The 24,270-nt window shown below is 43.1% G+C and overlaps 1 protein-coding gene across 4 annotated transcripts; it reads left to right on the top strand.

Moving 5' to 3' along the window:
* The first annotated feature begins 1,229 nt into the window (after positions 1-1,229).
* On the top strand, positions 1,230-22,474 carry RHEX (regulator of hemoglobinization and erythroid cell expansion). 4 transcript variants are annotated; one of them, XM_023548330.2, is made up of 8 exons: positions 1,277-1,292; positions 1,438-1,672; positions 4,476-4,565; positions 15,944-16,093; positions 16,370-16,470; positions 17,636-17,779; positions 19,434-19,495; positions 21,293-22,474. In XM_023548330.2, exons 4-8 carry the CDS (start codon positions 16,083-16,085, stop codon positions 21,491-21,493), a joined length of 519 nt encoding a protein of 172 aa, XP_023404098.1. In that variant the 5' UTR covers positions 1,277-1,292; positions 1,438-1,672; positions 4,476-4,565; positions 15,944-16,082; the 3' UTR covers positions 21,494-22,474. The 4 variants fall into 4 exon arrangements, with proteins under 4 accessions (XP_023404097.1, XP_023404098.1, XP_023404099.1 ...); XM_023548329.2 differs by having other exon boundaries at positions 1,230-1,672; XM_023548331.2 differs by lacking the exons at positions 1,277-1,292; positions 1,438-1,672; positions 4,476-4,565 and adding an exon at positions 10,242-10,434.
* The last annotated feature ends 1,796 nt before the right edge of the window (positions 22,475-24,270 follow it).

Below are 24,270 nucleotides of genomic sequence, written 5' to 3'. Positions count from 1 at the left end.
GTCTAACAGTGGTCCACATGGAAGACTAGAGCAGTGTGAATGTCACATGACCTTCGCCACCAGATTCAGGTAATGGAGAAATAGACCTAGCAAGTCAAGAATCTTGGCCCAATTCTGTGTATTGACCATAACCAGTCGCTGTTGGGTCGACTCTGGCTCAGGGTAACTCCACGTGTGTCAGAGTAGAACTGCGCTCCAAAGGGCTTTTTCATTGGGTGATGTTTTTTAAGTAGATTGTCAGATCTTTCTTCCAAGACTCCTCTGGATAGACTTGAACTTCCAAACTTTGAGTTAGCAGCTGAGCATTTGAACAGTTTGTACCCATCCAGGGACTTGTAGGTTAACTGTGACGAGAGTTAATTCTTTAGACTGCGGCGGAATCAGCATCAAAGAGAAGTGCGTATATTAACGCTGGTGGGGGACCTGGAGGGTGTAGAGCCCCCAGGTAGGACGTGGCCCTGCCAGCGCTCCGGGGCTGTCCTAAAATCTTGAGTTAACGTGAACAATCCGAAGGAACCTGCAGCTACAATTTCACAGTGGGCATCGCTGGCTCATAAACCTTTGAGTGGAATGGCTTTCTGACTTACATTTAGAGAATAAAAATGTTAATAGTTGCCATTTGCTGTTTACCACTGAAAGCGACCTCTGTTAAGCGCTTGTGTGTTTGTTTATATTATTTAACCTTAAGCAACCTTATGAGATTTTTTTAAAAATTAGGTGTTTTTTACTAACCCAGTTTTACAGATGAGAAAACTAAGGATTACGGGGATTGCAATTTTTCCCAAGTTACACAGCTACCAAATAGCGGAGCCAAGATTCAAACCTGAATACGCCTGACTGTGAATCCATTATTCTCCAGGGCCCAACCGGTCCTGGGTGGGGGCAACATCACAGAGGCCCATAAAGCCCTGCTGTCTGTCTGTTTCATATTTGTGTCATTTTATCCTCTTGCTGTTCTTCTTCCCCTCAAAGTTCAGACCTCGAGATTGCAGCCTGCGATCCCAGGGGCCTGAAGACCGCTGTCCTTCCCTCCTGGCACTATGATACAAACTGTGACAGCCATTTTCCCTTGGCCTCATTCGATGTTTAACGGCAAAGAAACTGTCTTGGAAAGTTTTTCTCAGCAGTTGCGACACGTCCCAGACACACTGTTGGTCTACAGCCGCATCACATACAGATGCAGAGCCGAGCCGAGCTGGAAGGGGCCCACTTCTTCATTTCATAGAGGAAGAACTCGAGGCCCGCATGGGGAGGTGATCTGTGCGAGCTCGTGCAGCAAATTAGTGCCAGAGGTGGGGCTTGAACCCAGGTCTCTGACCCTTCCTCCAGTGCTCTTTCTGCTCTACCAGGCTGTATGTGTATTTGTGGTATTTAAATATGTGCACATATGGAGAGAAAGAGACCCTCTAATCTCCTCTATCTCACAAACTGCACCAGGGAGCGCTGCCGAGTGGGACCAGAGAGCTAAGAGGCGTTATCTGTCGTTCTCCTCTGCTAGATTGCTATCTTCTGTGCTGCAGTGTCCCTGCCCTGCTGGAAATGATGAAACATTTGCCACTGACCTCCAGCGGCCGAGAAGATTCCAGGTAGGGCTGGGAGAGGCGGCAGGGAGAGGTTTCCACCAGGACATCACTGAAGCAAGGTGGGACCCGACCTTGCTGATGGTCCTGGGGTAAGTACTCTCTGGGTGGGGGGTGGGGGGGGGAAGGGTTACTATTTTAAATCAGTTTGAGGTGTGTGTGTGTGTGTTTGTGTACATATATGTACAAGTGGTAAGAGATTCTCAGTTTAAGTGTTGTGATTCCAGGGTGTGGAATTCACTGTGCAGTTAGTTGTCTTGGAGTAAGCCCGAGATTCAGCAGTTTGCACTTTATGGACGTTAGTCTCTCGCTCCTGAGACCTGAGATCTGTCGGCAGCAGCATCTGCGCCTATTAGGGAGTCAGCTGGAAGGTGCATAGACATTGGATCCAGCAGAGCTGTGTTCATTCCCACTCTGCTACTTCCAGTTGCTAAATCTTTGTGAGCCTCAGTTTTCTTCCCTATAAAATGGGTATAAAAGCATCCACCTTTCGGGATGACTATGAGGATTACAGACAATGTACAGCGAGGTGCTCCACCGGTGGTAACCATTATTAGTTATTCTTTTTAAGTCAATTGGGAATGAGATCCCAGAGAATATTTCCCCCCAGGAGTGTTTTCCTTGAGATTCGTTCTGAGCTGCAAAGGGCTGTCATGTGTAGAGGGGAAGGGGCCAGTCTGGGAGCTTCAAAAGGTTATGAATGGCAATCAGAAACGCATGCTGTCAAAGAGAAAAGCCACACAAACATTGGGGCAAAGAAAAACCAACAACAATAAACGATAATTCTTGACTCTTATACAGGACTTACTTTGTTTCAGGAAGGAGCCCTGATAGTGAAACGTTTAAGGTCTTGGCTACTACCGAAAGGTTGGCTGCTGGTTTGAACACACCTAGGGGCTCTGCAGGAGAAAGACCTGATAATCTGCTTCTGTAAAGATCACAGCCTAAAAAACCCTATGGGTTTTACTACTCTGTCACATAGGGTTGCTATGAGTCAAAAATTGACTCGATGGCACCCAACAACAGCAACAAATATGCAGGAACTGTTCTAAGAGCTTTATGTGTTTGTTGTCAAGTCAGATTCGAGTCATAGTGACCCTACGAAAATGTAACAAAACACTGCCTGGTTGTGTACCATCCTCACAATCGTTGCCATGTTTGAGTCCATTGCTGCAGCCACCATGTCAATCCATCTCATTGAGAGTCTTCCTCTTTTTTGCGGACTCTCTGTTTACCAGACATGATGTCCTTCTCCAGGGACTGGTCCCTCGTGATAACATGTCCAAAGCATGTGAGGTGAAGTCCCTCCACCCTCACTTCTAAGAAGCATTCTGGCTGTACTTCTTCCAAGACAAATTCGTTCGTTCTTCTGGCAGTCCATAGTATATTCGATATTCTTTGTCAAAACCATAATTCAAAGGCATCAGTTCTTTTCTGGCCTTCTTTATTCATGTTCAGCTTTCACATGCTTGTGAGGCGATTGAAAACACCATGGCTTGGGTCAGGCGCACCTTAGTCCTCAAGGTGACATCTTTGCTTGTGAACACTTCAAAGAAGCCTTTTGCAGCAAATTTGCCCAATGCAATGCATCATCTGATTTCTTGACTGCTGCTTCTGTGGGTGTTGATTGTAAATCCAAGCAAGATGAAATCCTTAAAAACTTCAATCTTTTCTCCATTTATAATGGTGTTGCTTGTTGGTCCAGTTGTGAGGATTTTTGTTTTCTTTATGTTGAGGTATAATCCATACTGAAGGCTGTGGTCTTTGATCTTCATCAGTAAGTGCTTCAAGTCCTCTTCACTTTCAGCAAGCAAGAAGTTTGCATAGATTAATGTGTTTAATCTTCACAACAACCCTAAAGATGTAGGTACTATTAATAGTTTCTCTGGCCAAGGTCAAAAGGTGAAACAGAGAAAGAAAACTCTTCTGGAGAAATTTAGTGTGGGGTTGTGAACTTAGACCAGGCATCTCCCCATCGTCTCTGTGTGGCCTAGGAGGGAGCTCCAAGGGTGCAGTGTGTAGGAGGGTAGATTAGATGCTCAAGGGACACTTGTTGATGGACTGACCCCACTTCTTGTTCTGCGTATTGACCTCATTGTGTGAGTTTTGGCAATTCTGCTCAAACTAATGCCCTGAGCAGGAGCAGCTACATAATTGCAGGGCCCGGTGCAAAATGAAAATGCAAGGCCCCTTGTTCAAAGGTTATTAAGAATTTCAAGAAGGCAACAGCAGATCATGAAACGAATCCTGGGGTCAAGCATTGCACTGAGAATTGTGGAGTGTAAAATATCTATGAATAAGACATGGCCCTAGCTACCAAAGTACTCACAGACTGAGCGTAATCTCTGGACGGTGTTTAGTTTCTCTGAAATTTAGATGACCAATCTATGGAACGGGAGAATAATTTGACCTCTTCCAATTCACCTGGAGTTTTGTGGGAACTAGCAAAAGGAATCCACATTGCCCACAGTCCTTTGTGTTTCTTGCGTATTTAGCCTTGGAACTAAGTTGCACTGAAGATGTATTCATCCCTAGTAATTTCTTGCAAAAATGTTTTCCCCAAAATGACTAATTAGAAATTCTGGATGATTTGTTTTCCTCCTAACACATCGACAGTGCCTGTGCCCAGGAAAAAGTGTGCTGGAGATGTGGTCTGCTTGGTTGGGACTTGAAGTTGCTATTTCTGTTGGAGTGTCAACTCTTACGTCCATTTTTATAGACACATAGAATTCTAGAACAACCAAATGTCAGAACGAAGTTTTTTTTAGCTCATTCCTGTCATTTTATAGACAGTAAAACTGAGGATCCAAAAGAGAAAGTGACTTGCCCACAGTGACTGATTTTATAAAGTTGTGGAGCTGGAATGCTGATCTAAGTTCATATTTCATATTCCAGATGCATCCTAACCACCTGGGATGAGGCCTTGCCATGGTGAACAGAGCTGAAGGAAGTCCAGAGAAGATTTCCCTGAAACCCAGGACAAAGGTGACATCCTAATCCTCTGTCCTCCCCCTCCGCCTGGTATTGGGCAGATCCACTCGTTCCTTCTCCAGGTCAGGTATTTTGACCTGGCGTGGTGGTTAAGAGCTACGGCTGTTAACCAAAAGATCAGCAGTTTGAATCCACCAGGCGCTCCTTGGAAATTCTACGGGGCAGTTCTACTCTGTCCTATAGGGTCGGTATGAGTTAGAATCGATTTGATGGCAGTGGTTTTTTTTTTTTTTTTTTGGTTATCTCCTGGTGCACGGACATGTTGACAGTCTTAGGTACAGGTACTTCCCAGGGCCACATGGTTTTGTGCACTGGGTTGCTTATACATCCCATCAGAAAGTGTGAGTGTGCCCAGTTTTTTTACAGGGCCCTAAGGACATGATTTTGTTTATGTAGTTAAGCTGATTTAGGGTTGAATACGTTGTTCTGGTCTGAAGATCAACCCCTGCTGATCATGTATGTATGCCAGGCACACATTTTAAATGCTGTGTGCAGTACAGGAAAGGCCCCAGCACCAAAAGGCCTGGGTTTCAATTCTGTTCCCTCCGTGAAGATTAGGCCCTGGTCTCTTCATATGTACAATAGAGAGGACAATAGTACCTGCCTCACAAGGTTGTTATTCTGAGAATTAAATACGATAGTTTATGTAAAATGTTTTGCATGATACTGCCACTTAGTAAGCACATAACATGTATGAGTGGGTGAAAAAAAAAAAAAAAGAAACGGGTGCCATCCCCAATTTGCAGACAAACCACTGAAGCCCAGAGAAGTGAAACAACTCACAAAGAAGTCCAGAGCTGAAATTCCAACCCCAGCCCACCTGGCCGCTAAGCTTCGGCTTCTCACCATTTTCCAACCCTTCCTTGTGTGGTGGCTTTACAGTGTATTCAGCTTCCTTAGACATTAACTCACTTACATAGGGTCAAATATATAGAGCTTTGGCTGAGACAATCTATTCCTCTTAAGCTATCTCCTACAGCCAGGTATGGCAGACACTTCATCTGGTTTTCTATTCCCCGGCTCTCTGTCCATCCATTGCCTGTTCTTCAAATAATTCCCATTTAGAGACTCCTACCTGAATGTTTTATTGTGAGGGGATCTCTTTTTCCTTTGAAATATCACATTATTGATAGCACTGCTTCTGACAATTCACCATGTCTCACCTATGGCACCTCTAGTGTTGTTCTCTGATATTTCTCATAGTAAGGTCTTGATCTCCCAAGTTCAATGTGATCCCTTGAAAATGCAGCCCTTCTTCCTTTCCACCAGAGTATTTCAGAGAGCACCATGTACACAGACGATAAATTTGATTTATTGAAGCCAGACATTTAGCTGATTATCTAAATATTCTATTACCAAAAAAAACAAACCCATTGCCATCGAATCGATTCCGACTCATAGCAACCCTACAGGACAGAGTAGAACTGCCCCATAGAGTTTCCAAGGAGCACCTGATGGATTTGAATTGCCAGCCTTTTGGTTAGCAGCCATAGCACTTAACCACTACACCACCAGGATTTCCAATGTTCTATTAACATGATATCAAATGTTCAGTTGGTGAAGTATAATTGATGTAGACAAATTATCCAAATGACTTAGTCTTTCTTTATCTGCCTAATGTGGTTTCATGTTCATTTAACTCACTCAGAAATTCTGGACTTGGCTCAATACTCTTAAAATATTTTTTTCCTGATTGGAAAAATAATGCATATTAGTTGCAGAAAACTTTAAAAAATAACAGGAAGTATAAAGAGTTAAATAAAATATTACAATCCCAACACCCAGTTTTGTTAATATTTAGGTACAAGTAGCCCTGACTTAAGTCTGAGTTTCATTTCAACAGCTCTGTCATAAATCTGTTCAGATGCACGTTGAATACCGCATGATTTTTTCAGTTTTCAATATTATCGCCATAGCCTGTATACGGCAGTGGTTTGAACAGTAAATCACAACATTGAACATTGCAAGTGAACATCTGGAAATGATAACATCAGCAAATCACACACTACGGTATTGTATGTAGTATGCATTGCTAACAGTAAACCCACTCTCATCAACTCGATTCTGACTCTTAGTGACCCCATAGAGTTTCCAAGACTATAAACCTCTACAGAAGCAGACTGCCACATCTTTCTCCCATGGGGCTGCTGGCGATTTTGAACCGCCGATCTTTCAATTAGCAGTTGAGCACCTTAACCATTGTGCCACCATAAGATATACCAAAAAAAAAAAAAAAAACAGTTGTAAGTGTAGTTCGTCATAACTTGAGTATGTCGTAAGCCAGGGACTGTCTATATACAGGTATACAGTATTTTCTTTCATTCCCCCTTTTGAGCAAGGTGCATTTGAATAATATCACCCAATTTTTTGGATAAATTTATGAGTAAATCCGTATTTAACATACAAAAATATTGTCAACAAACTATTCTGGATTTGGCGAACTGAATTAATTGATTTGGGTGGGTTATTATTTAAACTAATATGTTAGATAAAAAGTTTAATAACCCAGAGTTTTCTTTCTTCACAATTTTCATTCTTTTTATGTTTTTTTACAAAGTTGTGACTGTATTGTACGTAGCTAAATATAACTGCATTCTACTTTTTCATAAAACCAAATCCTTTCGCTAGGTTACTTCTTCCTAAGCATAATGTTAAATGGCTGTGTAATATTCCATCCTTTGCCTTAACCCTAATTTATTTCATTTTTGTTTTTTATTTAGATTGTTTCTCATTTTTCGTTTTCACAATCCCCCCTGTCTAGATCTCCTTTGCAATAGTAGCTTTGGGCCCACTCCGCATTACTTGTGAAGGGTCCCTTCCACGTCCTTTATCTGTTGTTTACCATTTGGAGGTCTTAGTGTTTTTCTTGATAATTTATGTAAAAGATGTAAACCCTATTAAAATTATATCCTGCACATACTTTCTCCAGTTTTTTTTTTTGTTTATTTGCCTTTAAATCTTGTTTTATTTTAAGATAAGAATTTTTAACATTATAGTCAACTCTATCTTTTCATGTATTCCTTTGTGATTTTTTTCCTTTGCATTTAAGCTGGGAAAGTTTTCTTTCTTCTCAGGATTTAATAAATATTAATAAATATATAAGTATTCAATTCTATTTCTTCTAATTTAAATGGTTTAATTTTTTTTTTTTTCACTATTTATCTGCCCAACCCCTTTGGAATTTATTTTGTTATACAGTGTCTGGGTCTAAGCTATTTTCTTTTTCCTACAAGTAGCTAACCCATTGTCCTGTGTGAATATTTGTTAAATAACCTTTTCTTCCCCCTCTCTGCTTTGAGAACCACCTTTCTGGTGTATTTATTATACACACTAGCATATTTGTTGACGTCTACACCACTCTTAAGGGACCCAACTCAGTACAATTCCTTTTCAAACATGTTTCAGCTTTTCTTGATATTATTTTTTTCCCCAGGTGAACTTCGGAATAATTTTGAGTTATAAGCAAATTCTCCTGTAATTTTGACTGGAATTATACTGAACCAGTAAGTTAATTACAAATCGATTTGGTTTCAGTATTTAAGCTTCGCAATCTGAAACACACCCTGTCTTTCCATTATGTTAAATCTTTTCTCTCTTTCCCAGTAAAGGTCTATTATTTTCTTCAAAATGACTTTCTTATAATTAAGGTGATTCTTAGATACTCCCATTGCTCTGGTTGCTGGGCTTATGATATTTTTTCCCTGCTGTATTTTCTAACTGGCCATTGCTACTCCAATAGAACAGCTAGTAATTTTAGAATATTATCGTGGCCCCAGGACTTTACTGAGAAGTCTCGTTAATTCCATTAGCTTCTCAATTGATTCTTTCGGGATTTCTAGGTATAAAATCACATGTTTTGTAAATAAGGATGAATTTGACTTCTCCTTGTCAAAGACTATCCTTTGATGTAGCAGCTCGGGCACCAGCCTGCCCAGGCACAAAGCCCAGTTACCTCTTCTTGTTGTTTTGAACAAGCTATTTAACCTCTCTGAGTTTTGTTTTCTGTAAAAGGGAAAGGATAATAGTACCTATCTCCTAGGGAGGCTGTGAGAATCTAATGAGTTCATAAATGTAAAAATGTCTGCCACAGAGAACATTTTCAATAAATACTCAGTATCTTTATTATTGTTGCACAGGTTGAAACTTCTGGAATTCATTTTTTCAAATTGTGACAGCAGACACTAGTGTTCTTTTCAAATAATTGCTAATATATGTTACCATTTGTCAATACCTATTATTGGATAGGATGGATATTCTTTATTATATTAAGAAATCCTCATATTTTTATTTTATTAACATTTACAAAATCAGGAACGGGTATTCAATTTTATCAAATGCTTTTTGGCACTTTACTGAGATTGGCGTCTTTTAAATTTGATCTATCGATGACATATTCATATTATATAAAAGGCCAAAACCAAAAAAAAACCCAAACCCGCCGCCATCGAGTCGGTTCTGACGCAAAGTGACCCTGTGATGATATAAAAGGCAGTTCCCAGTTAATGACTGAGAGTTAGGCTTTTGAGTCAGATGGGCTTGAGTTTGAAAGCTGATTCTCTCAGCTGGGGACCAGGGCGAATTGCTCAGCCTCTCCAACCTTAGCTTCCCAGGCCATGAAATGGAGATAGTGTCTGTTCTGGTACATTGAGGAGTTCAAAGCACGTGGCAAATACTCAAGGGTGGTTTCCAATTGATTTGCTGGCATCCCTGGAGTAACTTCTTGATATTATCAGATGTTTACCTCCGTATTCCTAAGTGAGATGAGCCTCTGTTTGTTTGTTCCCTGTATTAGGAGAGTTTTCCGTCTTTTTCTATGCCCTGAAATAGTTTACATAGTATAAGAATTTTGTGTTCCTTAAAAGTTTGGAAGAATTCATTTCTAAAACCATCTGAACACAGTTTTTGAGGAGATAACTCTGGTAATGCTTTCGATTGTACTATAGTTCAACTTATTAATTTCAAAATAAAATAATAAAGCCTGCAAAAAATTTTAAAGCTATTTAATTAAAAAAAATTGATGAAGTCAGGCTAACAACATTAATTGCCATTATTTTAATTCGTGTGATTTTCATATAAATCATCTTCTATTGTGATCTTTCAAACCTCTCCTTCTAGAGTGAATATGCCCAAATAAAACGCGCATCACCGGAAAAGCTGTCTTTACAGCTTGCCGCAGGGTCCTCTATCAGTGCAACAGGGAAATGTAATAAAATGGCATCCAGCCCTAAGTACAGGGGCGGGAGTTCCAGCCAGTTCTGCAGCAGACAGAACAAATGCTCTTAGCAGTCTGATGAAGTGTGATTAGTGGCGCCTGGAAGGCACTGCTTAGTGTGGGGCTGGGTGTCAAAATTCACGCCATGGAAGAGGTCAGGACAGTCTCTGTCTTAACGGTGGAATGAGGCATACCAAACTCTCACTTGGTCCAGCTGCCCTTTTCACAACATAATTACCTTAAATTGCTCATTGCTTGGTATGGGGCTGCGTGTGTGCAAATCAGCAGATGTTTCTGCCGACAGTCTGATCAGCAATCTGCAGTTAGAGCCCAAGGAACAGTCTGCTCGTTGCGGTTAGGGGCCAGTTAGCCGCGCAAGTAATGACATCTGTCAAAATTTTCATACCTCATCCTGTCCTGGATCTTATCTCCAAACTGTGCTCAAAACCAAAGCCTAAGTTTCCTAAAATAGACCAACTCAATTTTTAATAGCTCTACTCCAGTCAACATCTTGGTGGAGTGTTTTAGGGTTAATAATCCCTAATAGAGTACTTATTGATTGCTTCCGATGAGCCTGGCATTGGATAAAGGACTTTACAGGCAGCATAACCCACCGGGCCCGCACGAGTGGGGTAGGCACTGCTCTGTGAGGTAGGTACTATCATTATCCCCATTTTACGGAGACAGAAACCGAGGCATTGTGAAGTTAAATAATTCACAGCTAGAAGGGGCAGAACTTGGATCCATATTTGGGTCTGTTCAACTTCAGAGCCCAGAGGCTAAACTGTGCTGTATGCTGCTTCATTTGACACAGCTGCTGTAATTGGCTGGTGAAATATTCGTAATATATTAAAATGATGGAAGTGTAGGCAACGTGGCTTTGTATACAAAGAGCAAAAATAAGATAGTGGTTTTAAAATAATGGAACATTTACTTAACACAGTGATTCTCAAATTGGGGCAAAACTGCCTGTCTCGGGCATTTGGAAATGTCTGGGGTCATTTTTTGGTCATTTTGGTTGTTACATTGACCTGTTACATTGGATGGCATATGATCTGCAATGTGCAAAATGGTCCCGGACAACAGGAATTGTCGTTGTTCGGTGCCGTGGAGTCCATTTTGACTCATAGTGACCACACGTACAACAGAAGGAAACATGTCTAATCCCGTGCCATTTTCACGACTGTTGTTATGTTTGAGCCCACTGTTGCAGCCACTGTGTCAATCCATCTCGTTGAGGGTCTTCCTCTTTTTCGATAACCCTCTACTTTACCAAGCGTGATGTCTTCTCCAGGGACTGGTCTCTCCTGATAACATGTCCAAAGTACATGAGATGACAACTTGCCATCCTCGTTTTCAAGGAGCACTCTGGCTGTACTTTTTCCAAGACAGACTTGTTCATTCTTCTGACAGTGCATGATATATTCAATATTCTTCGACAGCATCATAATTCAAAGGCATCGATTCTTCTTTGATCTCAGGAATTGCCTGGCCCCAAATGTCAGATACTACTGAGAAACACTGATAAAGTGGAACCCAAACCAAACCCACTGCCATCGAGTCAATTCCAACTCGTAGCGACCCTGTGGAACAGAGTAGAACTGCCCATACAGTTTCCCAGGAGTGCCTGGTGGATTAGAACTGCTGACATTTTGGTTAGCAGCCGTACCTCTTAACCACTACACCACCAGGTTTCCATAAAGGGGAACAGTAGTAATTTAAAATGATGCTGTAAAACATGGGTTGGCAAGCTTAAATGCCTTCAGGGGTCAGTCAGGAACTGAAGAGTACATCGTTGTTGGGTGCAATCGAGTCAATTCTGACTTATAGTGATCCTGTAGGAAAGAGTAGAACTGTCCCATAGGGTTCTCTAGGCTGTAATCTTTATAGCAGCAAATCACCAGGTCTCTTCTCTTGCAGAGCGGCTGGTGTGTTAGAACTGCCTGCCTTTCAGTTAGCAGCTGAGTGCTTAACCATTGTACCATCAGGGCTCCTTTTGTTGCGTCTTTGGGCATCTGAATTCAAATCTTTAAAGCACACAGTCAAACAAAAATCATCTAACCGCCTTGCACAACTTGTACAAGGCGAGGTCATGGAAGCTCCATAGACACATCCATCCAAACTCCCTGAGGGACCGAATTGTTGGGCTGAGGGCTGAGGGGACCATGGTCTCGGGGAACATCTAACTGAATTGGCACAACTTAGTTTTTTTTTTTAATTGTGCTTTAAGTGAAACTCTACAAATCAAGCCAGTCTCTTATACAAAAATTTATATACGCCTTGCTATGTACTCCAGTTATTCTCCCCCTAATGAGACAATATACTCCTCCTCTCCACCCTCTACTCCCCCTGTCCATTCAGCAGCTCCTGTTCCCCTCTGCCTTCTTATCTCGCCTCCAGACAGGAGCTGCCCACATAGTCTCATGTGCCAAGAAGCTCACTCTTTGCTCCAGGTGGGCTGAGACCCATTGATGCATCTTAGATGGCCGCTTGCTAGCGTTTAAGGCCCAGATGCCACTCACCAAAGTGGGATGCAGAATGTTTTCTTAGTATATTTTGTTATGTCAATTGACCTAGATGTCCCCTGAAACCGTGGTCCCCAGATCCCCGACCTCACTCTGGCCTTTGAAGAATTCAGTTGTATTCAGGAAACTTTTTAGCTTTTGGTTTAGTCTGTTGTGCTGACTTCTCCTATATTGTGTGTTGTCTTTCCCTTCACCTAAAATAGTTCTTGTCTACTATCTAAGTAGTGAGTATCCGTCTCCCTTCCTCCCTCCCTCTCCATGCTCATAACCGTCAAAGAATAGTTTCTTCTGTGTTTGAACTATTTCTTGAATTCTTATAAATAGTGGTCTCATACAATATTTATCCCTTTGCAACTAATTTCACTCAGCAGAATGCCTTCCAGATTCCTCCATGTTATGAGATGTTTCATTGATTCATTGTTGTTCTTTATTGATGTGTAGTATTCCATTGTGTGAATATACCATTATTTATTTATCCATTCATCTGTTGATCCGTACCTTGGTTTCGATTGGCACAACTTTCTTTATAAAGAAAATGTTCTACATTCTACTTTGGTGAGTAGCATCTTGGGTATTAAAAGCCTGTGAGCAGCCATTTAAGATACTTCCTGGTCTCACCCCTTCGGCAACAAGGAAGAATGAAGAAAATTAAAGATACAAGGGAAAAGATTAATCCAAAGGACTAATGGACCACATCTACCATGGCCTCCACCAGACTGAGTCCAGTACAACTAGATGATGCCCTATTACCACCACTGACTGCTCTGACAGGAATCACAATAGTAGGTCCCAGACAGAGCTGGAGAAAAATGTAGAACAATATTCTAACTTTCAGAAAAGACCAGACTTACTGACTGACAGAGACTGGAAAAACGCTGAGAGTACAGCCCCTGGACACCATTTAAGTTCAGTAATGAAGCCACTCCTGAGGCTCACCCTTCATCCAAATATTGGACGGGCCCGTAATACAAAATGAGACTAAAGGAGCACACCAGACCAGGGGCAAGGATGAGAAGGCAGGAGGGGACAGGAAAGCTGGTAACAGGGAACCCAGGGTTAAGAAGGGAGAGTGTTGACACGTCGTGGGGTTGTTAATCAATGTCATAAAACAATATGTGTACTAACTGTTTAATGAGAAGCTATTTTGTTCTGTAAACCTTCATCTAAAGTACAATAAAATATATATTAAAAAATAATAATAATAACAAATCGTCTAGGCCCTGAATTTGACCTTTGGGCCTCTGGATTGTGGCATTTTAATGAAGGCTTTTCTGATTTGGGGACACGATTATGATACATGAAGTGAAGAGGGAAAGCTACTGATTAGCATGATCCCATGTTTGATTCGATGGCAACGGGCTTGGGCAGGCATATTTAAAATGATTGCATATGCATACATACACGTATTTACACACACGCACGTACAGAATACACATATTTAAGAAAATGTATAAAAATTTTCTGGAAGAATATGGAATAAGATTTGGGGTGACTATCCACATTTTTTATTCTTCTACTGTGAATATAAGGATTCCTGGTGGCGCAGTGGCTAAGTGCTTGGCTGCTTAACTGAAATGTTGATGGTTCAAACCCACCAGCAGGCCCACTGGAGAAAGATGTGGCAATCTGCTTCGGTAAGGATTTCAGCCTTGGAAACCCTATGGGGCAGCTCTACTGTGTCCTATAGGGTCACTCTGAGTCAGAATCTAAGTAATAGCAATGGGTTTGGTTGGACTATGAATAACTATTAGCTGTGAAATTTTTCATAAATAAAGAGTAAGGGGAGCCTTAAAAAATTAAAAGCTTTGAGTATGGGGTCAGGAGAACACTGACTTGGCAGCGTACTGCTCGTGCCCTTCAAAGGAGAAAGGGAATAATTGTTGTGATTAGGGACAAATGAGGTAACCATGACTAAAGCACGAGTGCTCCTTCATAGATGGGATATTGCTGATTTCCCAGACTAACTCGCCCAGCTTCTAGTCCATTTCCACGACTTACATGCCTTTTGTGATGGAAAAAAGCATCTTTGGTAAAGCCCAACTTTCTTTTTCAATACTCACCAGGGGTATTGAAGCCCAGCTGAGAGCTTGAGAAATTAGGATCTGTAATGAAATTTATTTTGGGAGGGTATACCGAGAGGTCAGCAGTTTGAACCCACCAGTGAAGATGAAAAGATGTGGCAGCAGTCTGCTTCTGTAAAGGTTACTGCCTTGGAAACCCTCTGGGGCAGCTCTACTCTGCCCTATAGGGTCCCTATGAGTTGGAATCAACTCAAAGGCAATTTTTTTTTTTTTTTAATGCAAAATTAGACAAGAGCTGGGCATTTTAAATATATTTATGTACTTTTTTTTTTCAGGTAAGGCACCAAGTCCTTCAAGATCATTGTTTTTCCTGCAAAATCTCCCTTTTGCTTCATCCTGACCATTTTTGTGTTTTATTTCCAGCTTCCTAGCTTTAGAATTTTTATTTTGTGCACAAGTCACTTTTGACTCAGCTTTCTTTCTGGAGTTTGCTGATCATCTGAGGATACTGAATTTTCTAGGAATCGCCGGGTGGCGCAAATGGTTGAGAGTTAGACTACTAACTGAAAGTTTGGCGGTTCAAACTCACCCAGCAGTGCCTTGGAAGTAAGACTTGGCAATGTGCTTCCAAAAGGTCACAGCCTTGAAAACTCTATGGCGCAGTCTGTTCTGTCTTATACGGTCACTATGAGTCAGAATCGACTTCACAGCAGGGAGTTGGTTTTTTGGTTTTAGTCCCTGGGTAAGCAGCCCTGGTGGCAAAATCGTTAAGTGCTCAGCTGCTAACCAAAAGGTCATCAGTGGTTCGAACCCACCTGCTGCTCTGAAGAAGCAAAGACCTGGCAACCTGCTCCCGTAAAGATTACAGCCTAGGAAACCCTATAGGGTAGTTCTACTCTGTCATATAGGAATTGACTTATGGCACGCAACGACAACAGTCCCTGGGTGGTACAAATGGTTAGTGTGCTCAGCTGCTAACCCAAAGTTTGGAGGTTCAAGTCCACCCCGAGACACCTAGAAAGAAATGCCTGGTGATCAACTTTGGAAAAATCAGCGACTAAACACCCTGTGGAGCACAGCTCTACTCTGACACACATGAGGTTGTCATGAGTCGGAATCAACTTGATGGCAATTTTTTTTTTTTAATTCTCTTTTAATTACATCTAACTTGTGTGAAATAGATAAGATGGAGGGTGTTTCAGGGGCTCAACACTCTGGTTGGCACAGAGTGAGTGCCCACTGCTAGTTGACCTGTTGCCATTAAGTTGACTCTGACTCATGGTGACCCCATGTGTCAGGGTAGAACTGTACTCCGTAGGGTTTTCAGTGGCTGATTTTCTGGAAGTAGATGACCAGGTCTTTTTTCTAAGGTGCCTGTGGGTGCACTTGAACCTCCAACCTTTCAGTTAACAGCCCAGCCCAGAACCATCTGCACTACCCAGGACTCCGGAGTACCCACTGGCTGTTAATTATTATTATTATTACTGCCATTTTGCAGATTCAAAATCTGAAATCTAGACAGAGGAAAGCAAATGGTGCCCAATCACTGAGTTTGCCCAGGGGCATTAGAGCTTAGGGTCCAGGAGTCCTGACCGGCTGCCTTGCCTCCTACAGGTCTTCTGGAGGAACCTGCTGGAGGCACTAACTGGAGACCAGGCTCCCGGGGTGGTTCCTTCTAGGTCCCTTCCCGCTGCCCCTGGAAGAGCCTAAGCCCCCTTCACACGACCTGAAACTGCCCAGAGAGAAGCTCAACATGCTGACCAAGTAAGTGGGCCTAGGAAGAGCTGGAGTGGGGCTGGGAACACGTTTCCAATCGCAGTTCCAATTAGGGCTAATTGGGATAGCTGGCTTCCAAGTGCACACACCACTCTCCCTGGCTCCCCCAGCCTTGTTGCTCAGAGAGGCGAAGGGACCTGCCCTGAGATACATGGTAAGGTGGATGTCTGCCTCTGGCTGGGTGTAGGGATGGGCTTGCAGCTGTATTAACCCATTGCCGTCGAGTTGATTCCGACTGACCTTGACCCTCTGCTTTCTCAACAGAAACATGGAGGTCTGGCATGGCTTAGTGATTGCAGCAGTGTCCATCTTCCTACAGACCTGCCTCCTCACAGCCATCAATTACCTGCTCAGCAGGCACACAGGTGAGTGTCTCAGCGTCCCCTCTCCCCAGTCACCCTCAGAGGCCATTCCTGAGTCTGCAGCAGGACGAGTCCACTTTGGAGCCCCCACATATCACTTGAAAACCTACCTAAGGACTCACCAGCCAGATCACCCTTCCTCAAACCTCCAATGTGGCAGCCCACCTCCCCACTCAGACTTCTCCTTTTACCCAAACTCTCTCTGGTTGGGTCCTTCTACTAACCAGACCACTTGCCAAGAGCCAGGCCTCGGTAGCCCTGGTGAGGAAGGGCTTATTTAACGTGGGCCTAATTAACCTTCTTTATTGCCACCAAAGGATGGAACATGAAGAAATGGCTTTGAATTGCAACAGAGGAAAAATGGTTAAAGATTAGCTTATGTTCTCGAACTGATTTACAATTAAGGTAGAGAAGCTCTGTCCTGGGAAGCCATTGCAATTAGGAAAAATAAAAGAAAGCTGCTTTGATGGATTAGGCATTACCTTGCTCTCAGGCAGGGAATTAGGCAGGCTGGTGTTTTGAGGATCTATCCAGTAAAGGACGTCTAGACTTCTGTATCATTTGTTCATTCATTCATTTAAGAGATATTTAACACCTAAGGCACCATCTAGGCCCTGGCGATACAGCAGGGAACAAAATAAAAATTCCTGCCCTCATAGGACTTAAAGTTGGTGGGGGAAAAGGGGAACTAGCGAAATAATTAAAACACATGATGTATTAGACACAGTAGGTAAACACTAGGGAGAAAAAATGAAACAAGGAAGAGAGATGTGAGTTGAGGGGTGGCCAGCATCTCTGCAGTGCTGACATTTGAGTGTAAACCTGTAGGAAGTGAGGAGGTGAGCCACTCCTGGGAAGGCCCTAGGGCAAGAGAGTGTTTGGCACATGGCAGGAAGAAGCTGGAGCTGAGGGGCAGGCTGAGAGGAGACAGGCCAGAGCTGAGCGAGGAGTGTGGTCACAGAGGGCCAAGCAGGCCGGGCTCTGGCTTCTACGCCAAGTGAGGGGAGGAGTTGCTACAGGGTTTTGGGTAGAGGAGTGATGAGATTTGAAGAGATCGCTCTAACGATTTTGCCCTCATGAGAGCAGTATTCAGAAGGCACTTGATCCAAGAAAGGACATGCCTAACCCAGGGAGCTCTCACTTTTGACCCCTGCCCTCTCTCCTTCAGCCAAGGAAAATGAGCGATTACTGAAAGCAGCCAAGCTCCCGGCCCCTCCGCTCAGCCCTGACCACCATCACCCACCTGCTGCCAAGGAGATGAAGGGAACTCTGGCAGAGAGACGTACCCCTGTGTCTGATCTCCATGACAGGCGTGAGTAATCCAGGGGCGGGGTGGGTCATGAAGCTCACTTTGCTCTGTATGGGCCCAGGAGACTTTTCTAGCAACCAGGATCCTCCCTGCCCACCCGGACCTCTACTCTGGGGACTCCTCACACCCCACGTCAGTAAAACCTCACTGGCCACCTTTTTCAGAATATCATTTGTTCTTTCTTTTGGGCCAGATGGCATAGGGTTTGTGTGGGTATAATGGCTGAGTGGATGGCACAAATGGGTAAGTACTGGGATACTAACTGAGAGGTTGGTATCCTGAGATACCTGGGAAGAAAGGCCTGGTGATCTACTTCTGAAAGATCACAGCCTTGAAAACCCTCTGGAGCACAGTTCTACTCTGACACACATGGGGTCGCCATGAGTCAGAGTGGATTCCATGGTTACTCTTTTTTTTTTTTAAGTTCTATCACAGGTGTGGTCAAGCAAGAATGATTGTAGGGTGTGGGGGGTCTCAGGGACTGTCTCCGCTCCTTTTTCTGTAATGCTATGGCATCTTTCCTTCCATTCTGCAAGTTAATGGTGGAACCAAGATTTCAGCTGCCTCTGTCTGACTCTAGCCTGTCCACTGGGCATTTTACCATCTGGCTAGTGCCATTGGCTAGTTCCAGGAGCTGGTTTGGCTGCACTTTCATGAGATGCATGGTCTTGGGTCTGCATGGTATCTGGGCGTTTCATTTTCTTGCTGGTGGTCTGAATCTCTATGCCCCTCCTACACGTGTACTGACAGGACCACCACCCTCTTATTTTCTATCTCAGGGCTGGGGAGACCAGGCCAGATCACCAATGACAAGGTGGCAATGAGATGCTTCTGAAGCAAAGCTGCTACCCCACAGACGCTCCCCACTCCCCATGGACACTCCTATTCTCTCCCAGTTACAACATTTTTCCATCAGTTTGTCCCTGATAGATTTGCGTTTGCTCTGTCCTTCTAATTTTAGCTTCTCAGTTGGAGGAATCTGGTTGTTGGGCTTCCTTGGCCCTGAGATAAGGCTGCAGTGCATGTGGGAACACAAAGATGGGCTGCTCACATGAATTCAGTGTTTCAGCAGAATGGGAGAGACACTGGCCTCACACTGACCGCTGACCCAAAAGCTTCACCAGAACCTGGCAGAATCAGGGACTGGCTGGCTGGCAGGGGTCTCAGAGACAATTATCCAACCCACTTGTTTTACAAAAAACAAGAGTGACAAAAATTTGGTCACAAAAAGGGATGTGAACAGCTTAGGGTCCCACAGAGTTAGTGAGAGGCTTGGACTAGGACCTGTGCCTGTCACCTCTAAGGCCAAAGCAGTTTGCACTGGGCCGCACTGCCTCAGGACGACATTGCTTACTCCTCCTTCTGCATGATGCGTCTTCCCTAGCATCATCAAGTCTAGCTTTTGTTTTCATTTTTACTGATTTTAGCTGGAGATGGAGGAAGCAATGATATCTGCATTTCTGGGCATTTTTCTGGCTACTTTTTGAGGCCCTCTTCCCATTACCCTTTCTCTATTTGCTTCTCCTTCTTTTTCTTTTAGGGGCTGTGTATCTCTCCCCCACTCCTCTTTGCACTGTTGGTTCTGCCTCTTTGTCTTACCCTCTCTTAAAACCTCCCGGCTTTCTCTGGCAGAGAAACTGTTTCCATTTCTCCCTAGATGACAGTGACACATCCTCAGACAGCTCGGACAGCTCGGACAGCTCGCCTTCCACCTACCAGGTAACAGGCCTCCATATGCCGTCTGAGGACAGAGCTCTGTGGAGCCCTATGGTAACAACTGAGAGCTCAGGCCACCCCAGCTAAGGAGATGGGGCAGGGAAGGAGGGGTGTTGTGAGCTTTTACAGCATCCTGACGTGAAGGTGGTCAGACCCATAGCCCGCGTCACATAGATCATCCAAACGAAGTGAAACTGAGTGGGCTATAAAAATTACATGATTTAAAAAAAGATGCAAACATTATATAAAAATTTTAAAAAATTAAATGAAAGAGCTAATGGTGCTTATGTACAACCAAGCACCTCATGGGATTTGGTTCCTTGGTTTGGAGGTTTAGGGTCATTGGTTTCATGGGATATCCCAGTTAATCAGCCTAATAATGTGTTTAGTGCTTCTGTTCTACCTCCTAGTTCTTTGTGTAGTGCCTGGGGTCTTAAAAGCTGGCAAGAGGCCATCCAAATTACAAATATTGGTCTCTATTTGCCTGGAGCAACAGAGAAGAAGGAGAGTCAGGAATAGGAGGAGGAAATGGAATGTGTGGCTAATTGCCTCGATAAAAACAATTGCCTCTTTTGCCATGAGATCAGAAGAACTGGATGGTGACTGGCTACCACTACTGAATATTTTGATCAAAGATTTCATAGAAAAATCCTGATTAAAAAAGGGGGAAAGTGCAGAACTGAATTTCAAATTCTCATGGACTTCAGACTTTGTGGAGCTATGGAGGCTGGACGAACCCTTGGAACTATTGCCCTGAGATAATCTTTAAAACTTAAACCAAAAATATCCCCTGAAGTCTTCTTAAAACCGAACAATAGTTTAGCTTAACTAGTAAAAATGGTCTGCCTTGAGCACTGTGCTCTTTTAAAAACTATTTATATGGGGTCAAATTGACAACAGCAACTGGAAAGATTAGAGAGAAGTCTGAGAGGCCAAGGAGTTTATGTTAAGGAAGGAGGAACAACTCAGAAGGAGGGTGAGAATCGTTAGACAACTGAAGAATGTAATCCATGTCACTAAATGGTACAGGTAGAAACTACTGAGTTGCTGTATGTTTTGCTGTGTAATTCTGAACAGCAACAATATAAACAAAATTAAAAAAAAAAAAAAAAGACCTAATGGAACACTTCCTCTCTTCTCCCCATACCCCAGTCCCTGGGCCAAAGTCTGTTCTGAGTCCTGACATCACTTGGATTGAATCTCAACATCTTCTTTTCCCACCGCCCCTTACCTGTGCATCCTTAAGCCCATTTCCTGCAGACAGGTGGAACAAAGTCATTGACCATCTATCTTGTTGCCCTGCCCCTGCCCTCAGACCTGGGAGTTCAGCTACCTGGAATCCAGGTTCTTTCCTCCCAAGCCTTGGGGGCAAGAGTGGATTATCCAATAAACATGGGCTTCCTTGTGCTTACTTACTAATCTGTAGTGAACAATTTCACATGGATTTTTGTTCAGTACAGATTAGTGAAATTGTTCAGTACAGATTAGTAAGTAAGCCCACACTTACTGGGTCACCTGGCCCTGTCAAAGATCGTAAATTCTGTAGGAAGGTGCTGTGGGGTCAGGAGAGAGACAGATAGCAGCCATACCTAGAAGCAGAATCTTTGTTGCGGTGAAAAAATGTGAAAGTGTTCACTACAGATGATCTGGTAAGCAAGGTAAGCATTGTGCTTACCTTGCTTATTAGATAACCTGTTCCGGCTTGGGGGAGCCTCTTCGAGTGAGACTTCAGTTCTGGGGTCCTACCTCTTCCACGCATGGTGGAGCTCTTGACTCACATTTCTCTGCTTTTTTCCCCAGGCTCCCAAGGATATAAATTACGCACAAGTGGATTTTTCAGTGCCCAGAGACCTGAAAAATGAATTCGCCCTGGACTATGAGAATTTAAAGGAAGGCACAGATTATGTCAATGTCAATCCGAAAGGCCACAAGACCAATTTCTGGGCTTTTGTGAACCCTGCTGCCTCTCAGCCGGTGGAATACACTCAAGTGAACGTGTAAATTCTAGGTTTTCAAATAGGGTCCATTTCTGCATGAACGCTTGCGCTTATTTGTAGGAGAGGGTTCCAATTTCTTTTAGCAAGGCATAGTGGGGAGACAGGCCTATACTCCAGCAACAAGGATTCAGATCAAATGCTAGGAAGAACTTCCAGGTAATGAAAACATTCAAGCACTTTAGTAGAGAAAGCGAAGTCCCTCTCCATAAAAAGTGAAACAAACAAAAAAAAACGTGAATCAGTAGGAAAAGCTGGAGTCGAGTTCAGCTTAGCAATCTTATAGTTAATGGCTTCTCTTTGAGCTCTTTAGTTACTGACAACAAACAACTTCCTTAAAAGTTTTAAATAAAACGGCCATCACCAGTTCCTCTTTTGCTCTGGCCTAACCCTGTGTGTTGTCCCTTTCTTCAGTGTGATATCTTGCTGAGTAGTCCCGGTCCACCCTCAGAACTTTAAACAGTCCATTTAGAGAACCCACTATCAATCAACCCTTGAAACGGCTGTTTCTTATGAGCGAAGGTGACAAATAGAGTCCTGGTAAATACCAACCAGCATCACAATCGGTTATGCCAAGAAAAATCTTCCAGAATTCAATCCAATAAAATCCAATACCCATTACTAGTTTTTTAACCAATTAGGAATAGAAGGATACTTTCTTAGCTTGGTTAAGAATTGCTATCTCAAATCAGCCGACAGCATGTTATTTAACTGTAAGACCCTAGACACAGTCTTATTAAATCAGGAACGAAGTAAGAATGACTGCAAACCTGCCATCTCCTTTATTATATAACATTGCTCTAGAAGCTCTAATTAGTGCAATAAAACAGCAAAAACAAGAGTTGTTAACTATTGGAAAAGTCCCTGGGTGGCACAAACAATTTGCACTCAACTGCAAACCTAAAAGTTGACGCTTTGAACTCACCCAGTGGTGCTTAGGAAAAAAAGGTCTGGTGATCTGCTTCCATAAATGTCACAGCCAAGAAAACTCTATGGGGGCAGTTCCACTCTGTCACATGGGGTCTCCATGAGTCAGAATTGACTCGATGGCAACTAATGACAACAACATAACTATTGGAATAAAAACCCATTACCATCGAGTTGATTCTGACTCCTAGTGTCCCTATAGGACAGAGTAGGACTGCCCCATAGGGTTTCTAAGGATCGGCTGGTGGATTACAACTGCCAACCTTTTGGTTAGCGGCCAAGCTCTTAACCATTGTGCCACCAGGGCTCCAACTCTTGGAAAGGAAGATAAAATTCGTCATTGTTTGCAAACATAATGCAATCCCTAGAAAATCTCAGAGAATTAACTTAAAATGTTTTAAAATGATAACATGCAGTAACCAGCGACTAGATAAATAAATATTTTTTCCAACATCTAATTAAGACACACACACAAAAAATTGTCCACAATAGCTAACAAAACAAACATGCAAAAACTGAAATACTAGGAATGCTCTTGTTGTTGTTAGGCGCCATCGAGTCAGTTCCGACTCATAGTGACCCCACGCACGACAGAATGAAACACTGCCCGGTCCTGAGCCATCCTTACAATCCTTGTTATGCTTGACCCCATTGCTGCAGTCACTGTGTCAGTCCACCTCTTTGAGAGTTTTCCTCTTTTCCATTGACCCTGTACTCTGCCAAGCATGATGTCCTTCTCCAGGGACTGATCTCTCCAGACAACATGTCCAAAGTATGTAAGACACAGTCTCACCATCCTTGCCTCTAAGGAACATTCTGGTTGTACTTCTTCCAAGACAGATTTGTTCATTCTTTTGGCAGTCCATGGTATATTCCATATTCTTCGCCAACACCACAATTCAAAGGCGCCAACTCTTCTTCGGTCTTCCTTATTCATTGTCCAGCTTTCACATACATATGATGCGATTGAAAATACCATGGCTTGGGTCAGGCGTACCTTTAGTCTTCAAGGTGACATCTTTGCAGCAGATTTGCCCAATGCAATGTGTCTTTTGATTTCCTGACTGCTGCTTCCATGGGTGTTGATTGTGGATCCAAGTAAAACGGAATCCTTGACAACTTCAATCTTTTCTCTGTTTATCATGATGGTGCTCATTGGTCCAGTTGTGAGGATTTTTGTTTTCTTTATGTTGAGGTGTAATCCATACTGAAGGTAGTGATCTTTGATCTTTATCAGTAAGTGCTTCAAGTCCTCTTCACTTTCAGCAAGCAAGGTTGTGTCATCTGCATAACGCACGTTGTTAATGAGTCTTCCTCCAAGGAACGCTCTTAACCAAATGCAAATGGCAGCTCAGTGGCCTCAGGAGTCTGAGAGACTGTGTATTAACGGTGCTCCCCCTGCTGGCCGCAGAGAGTCTCCCTCGCCCCAGTGCTGAGAGCTTTCATCTTCCTGCGTTCCCCTTCCCCAGGATGATCTGAAGCAATGGTTCTGGTTTGGATTTCTTGGGATGGAAAATTTCATGGATGTGCATGTCCCTTCATCTGTTAGCTACCATCATTGGTCCTCAGGAGTCCCTTGGTGGCACAAATGGTTAGGTGCTCAATTACTAACCAAAAGGTTGGTGGTTCAAATCCACCCAGAGATGCCTCAGAAGAAAGGCCTGGCTATCTACCCCCCCCAAAAATCAGCCTCTGAAAACCCTATGGAGCACAATTCTACTCCAACACACATGGGACCAGTATGAGTCAGAGTCGACTTGGCATTAACTGGTTTCTGGTTTGTTGTTCCTTCCTTAGAAAGTGGTTTTTAATGGGGAAAAGAGATAATTGGTTAGAGAGAAGGATGAGGAATAATAA

The sequence above is a fragment of the Loxodonta africana genome, chromosome 20 (genome assembly GCF_030014295.1).
Source record: "Loxodonta africana isolate mLoxAfr1 chromosome 20, mLoxAfr1.hap2, whole genome shotgun sequence".
NCBI classification, from domain to species: domain Eukaryota; kingdom Metazoa; phylum Chordata; class Mammalia; order Proboscidea; family Elephantidae; genus Loxodonta; species Loxodonta africana.
This window is presented reverse-complemented; position numbering and strand designations above follow the sequence as displayed.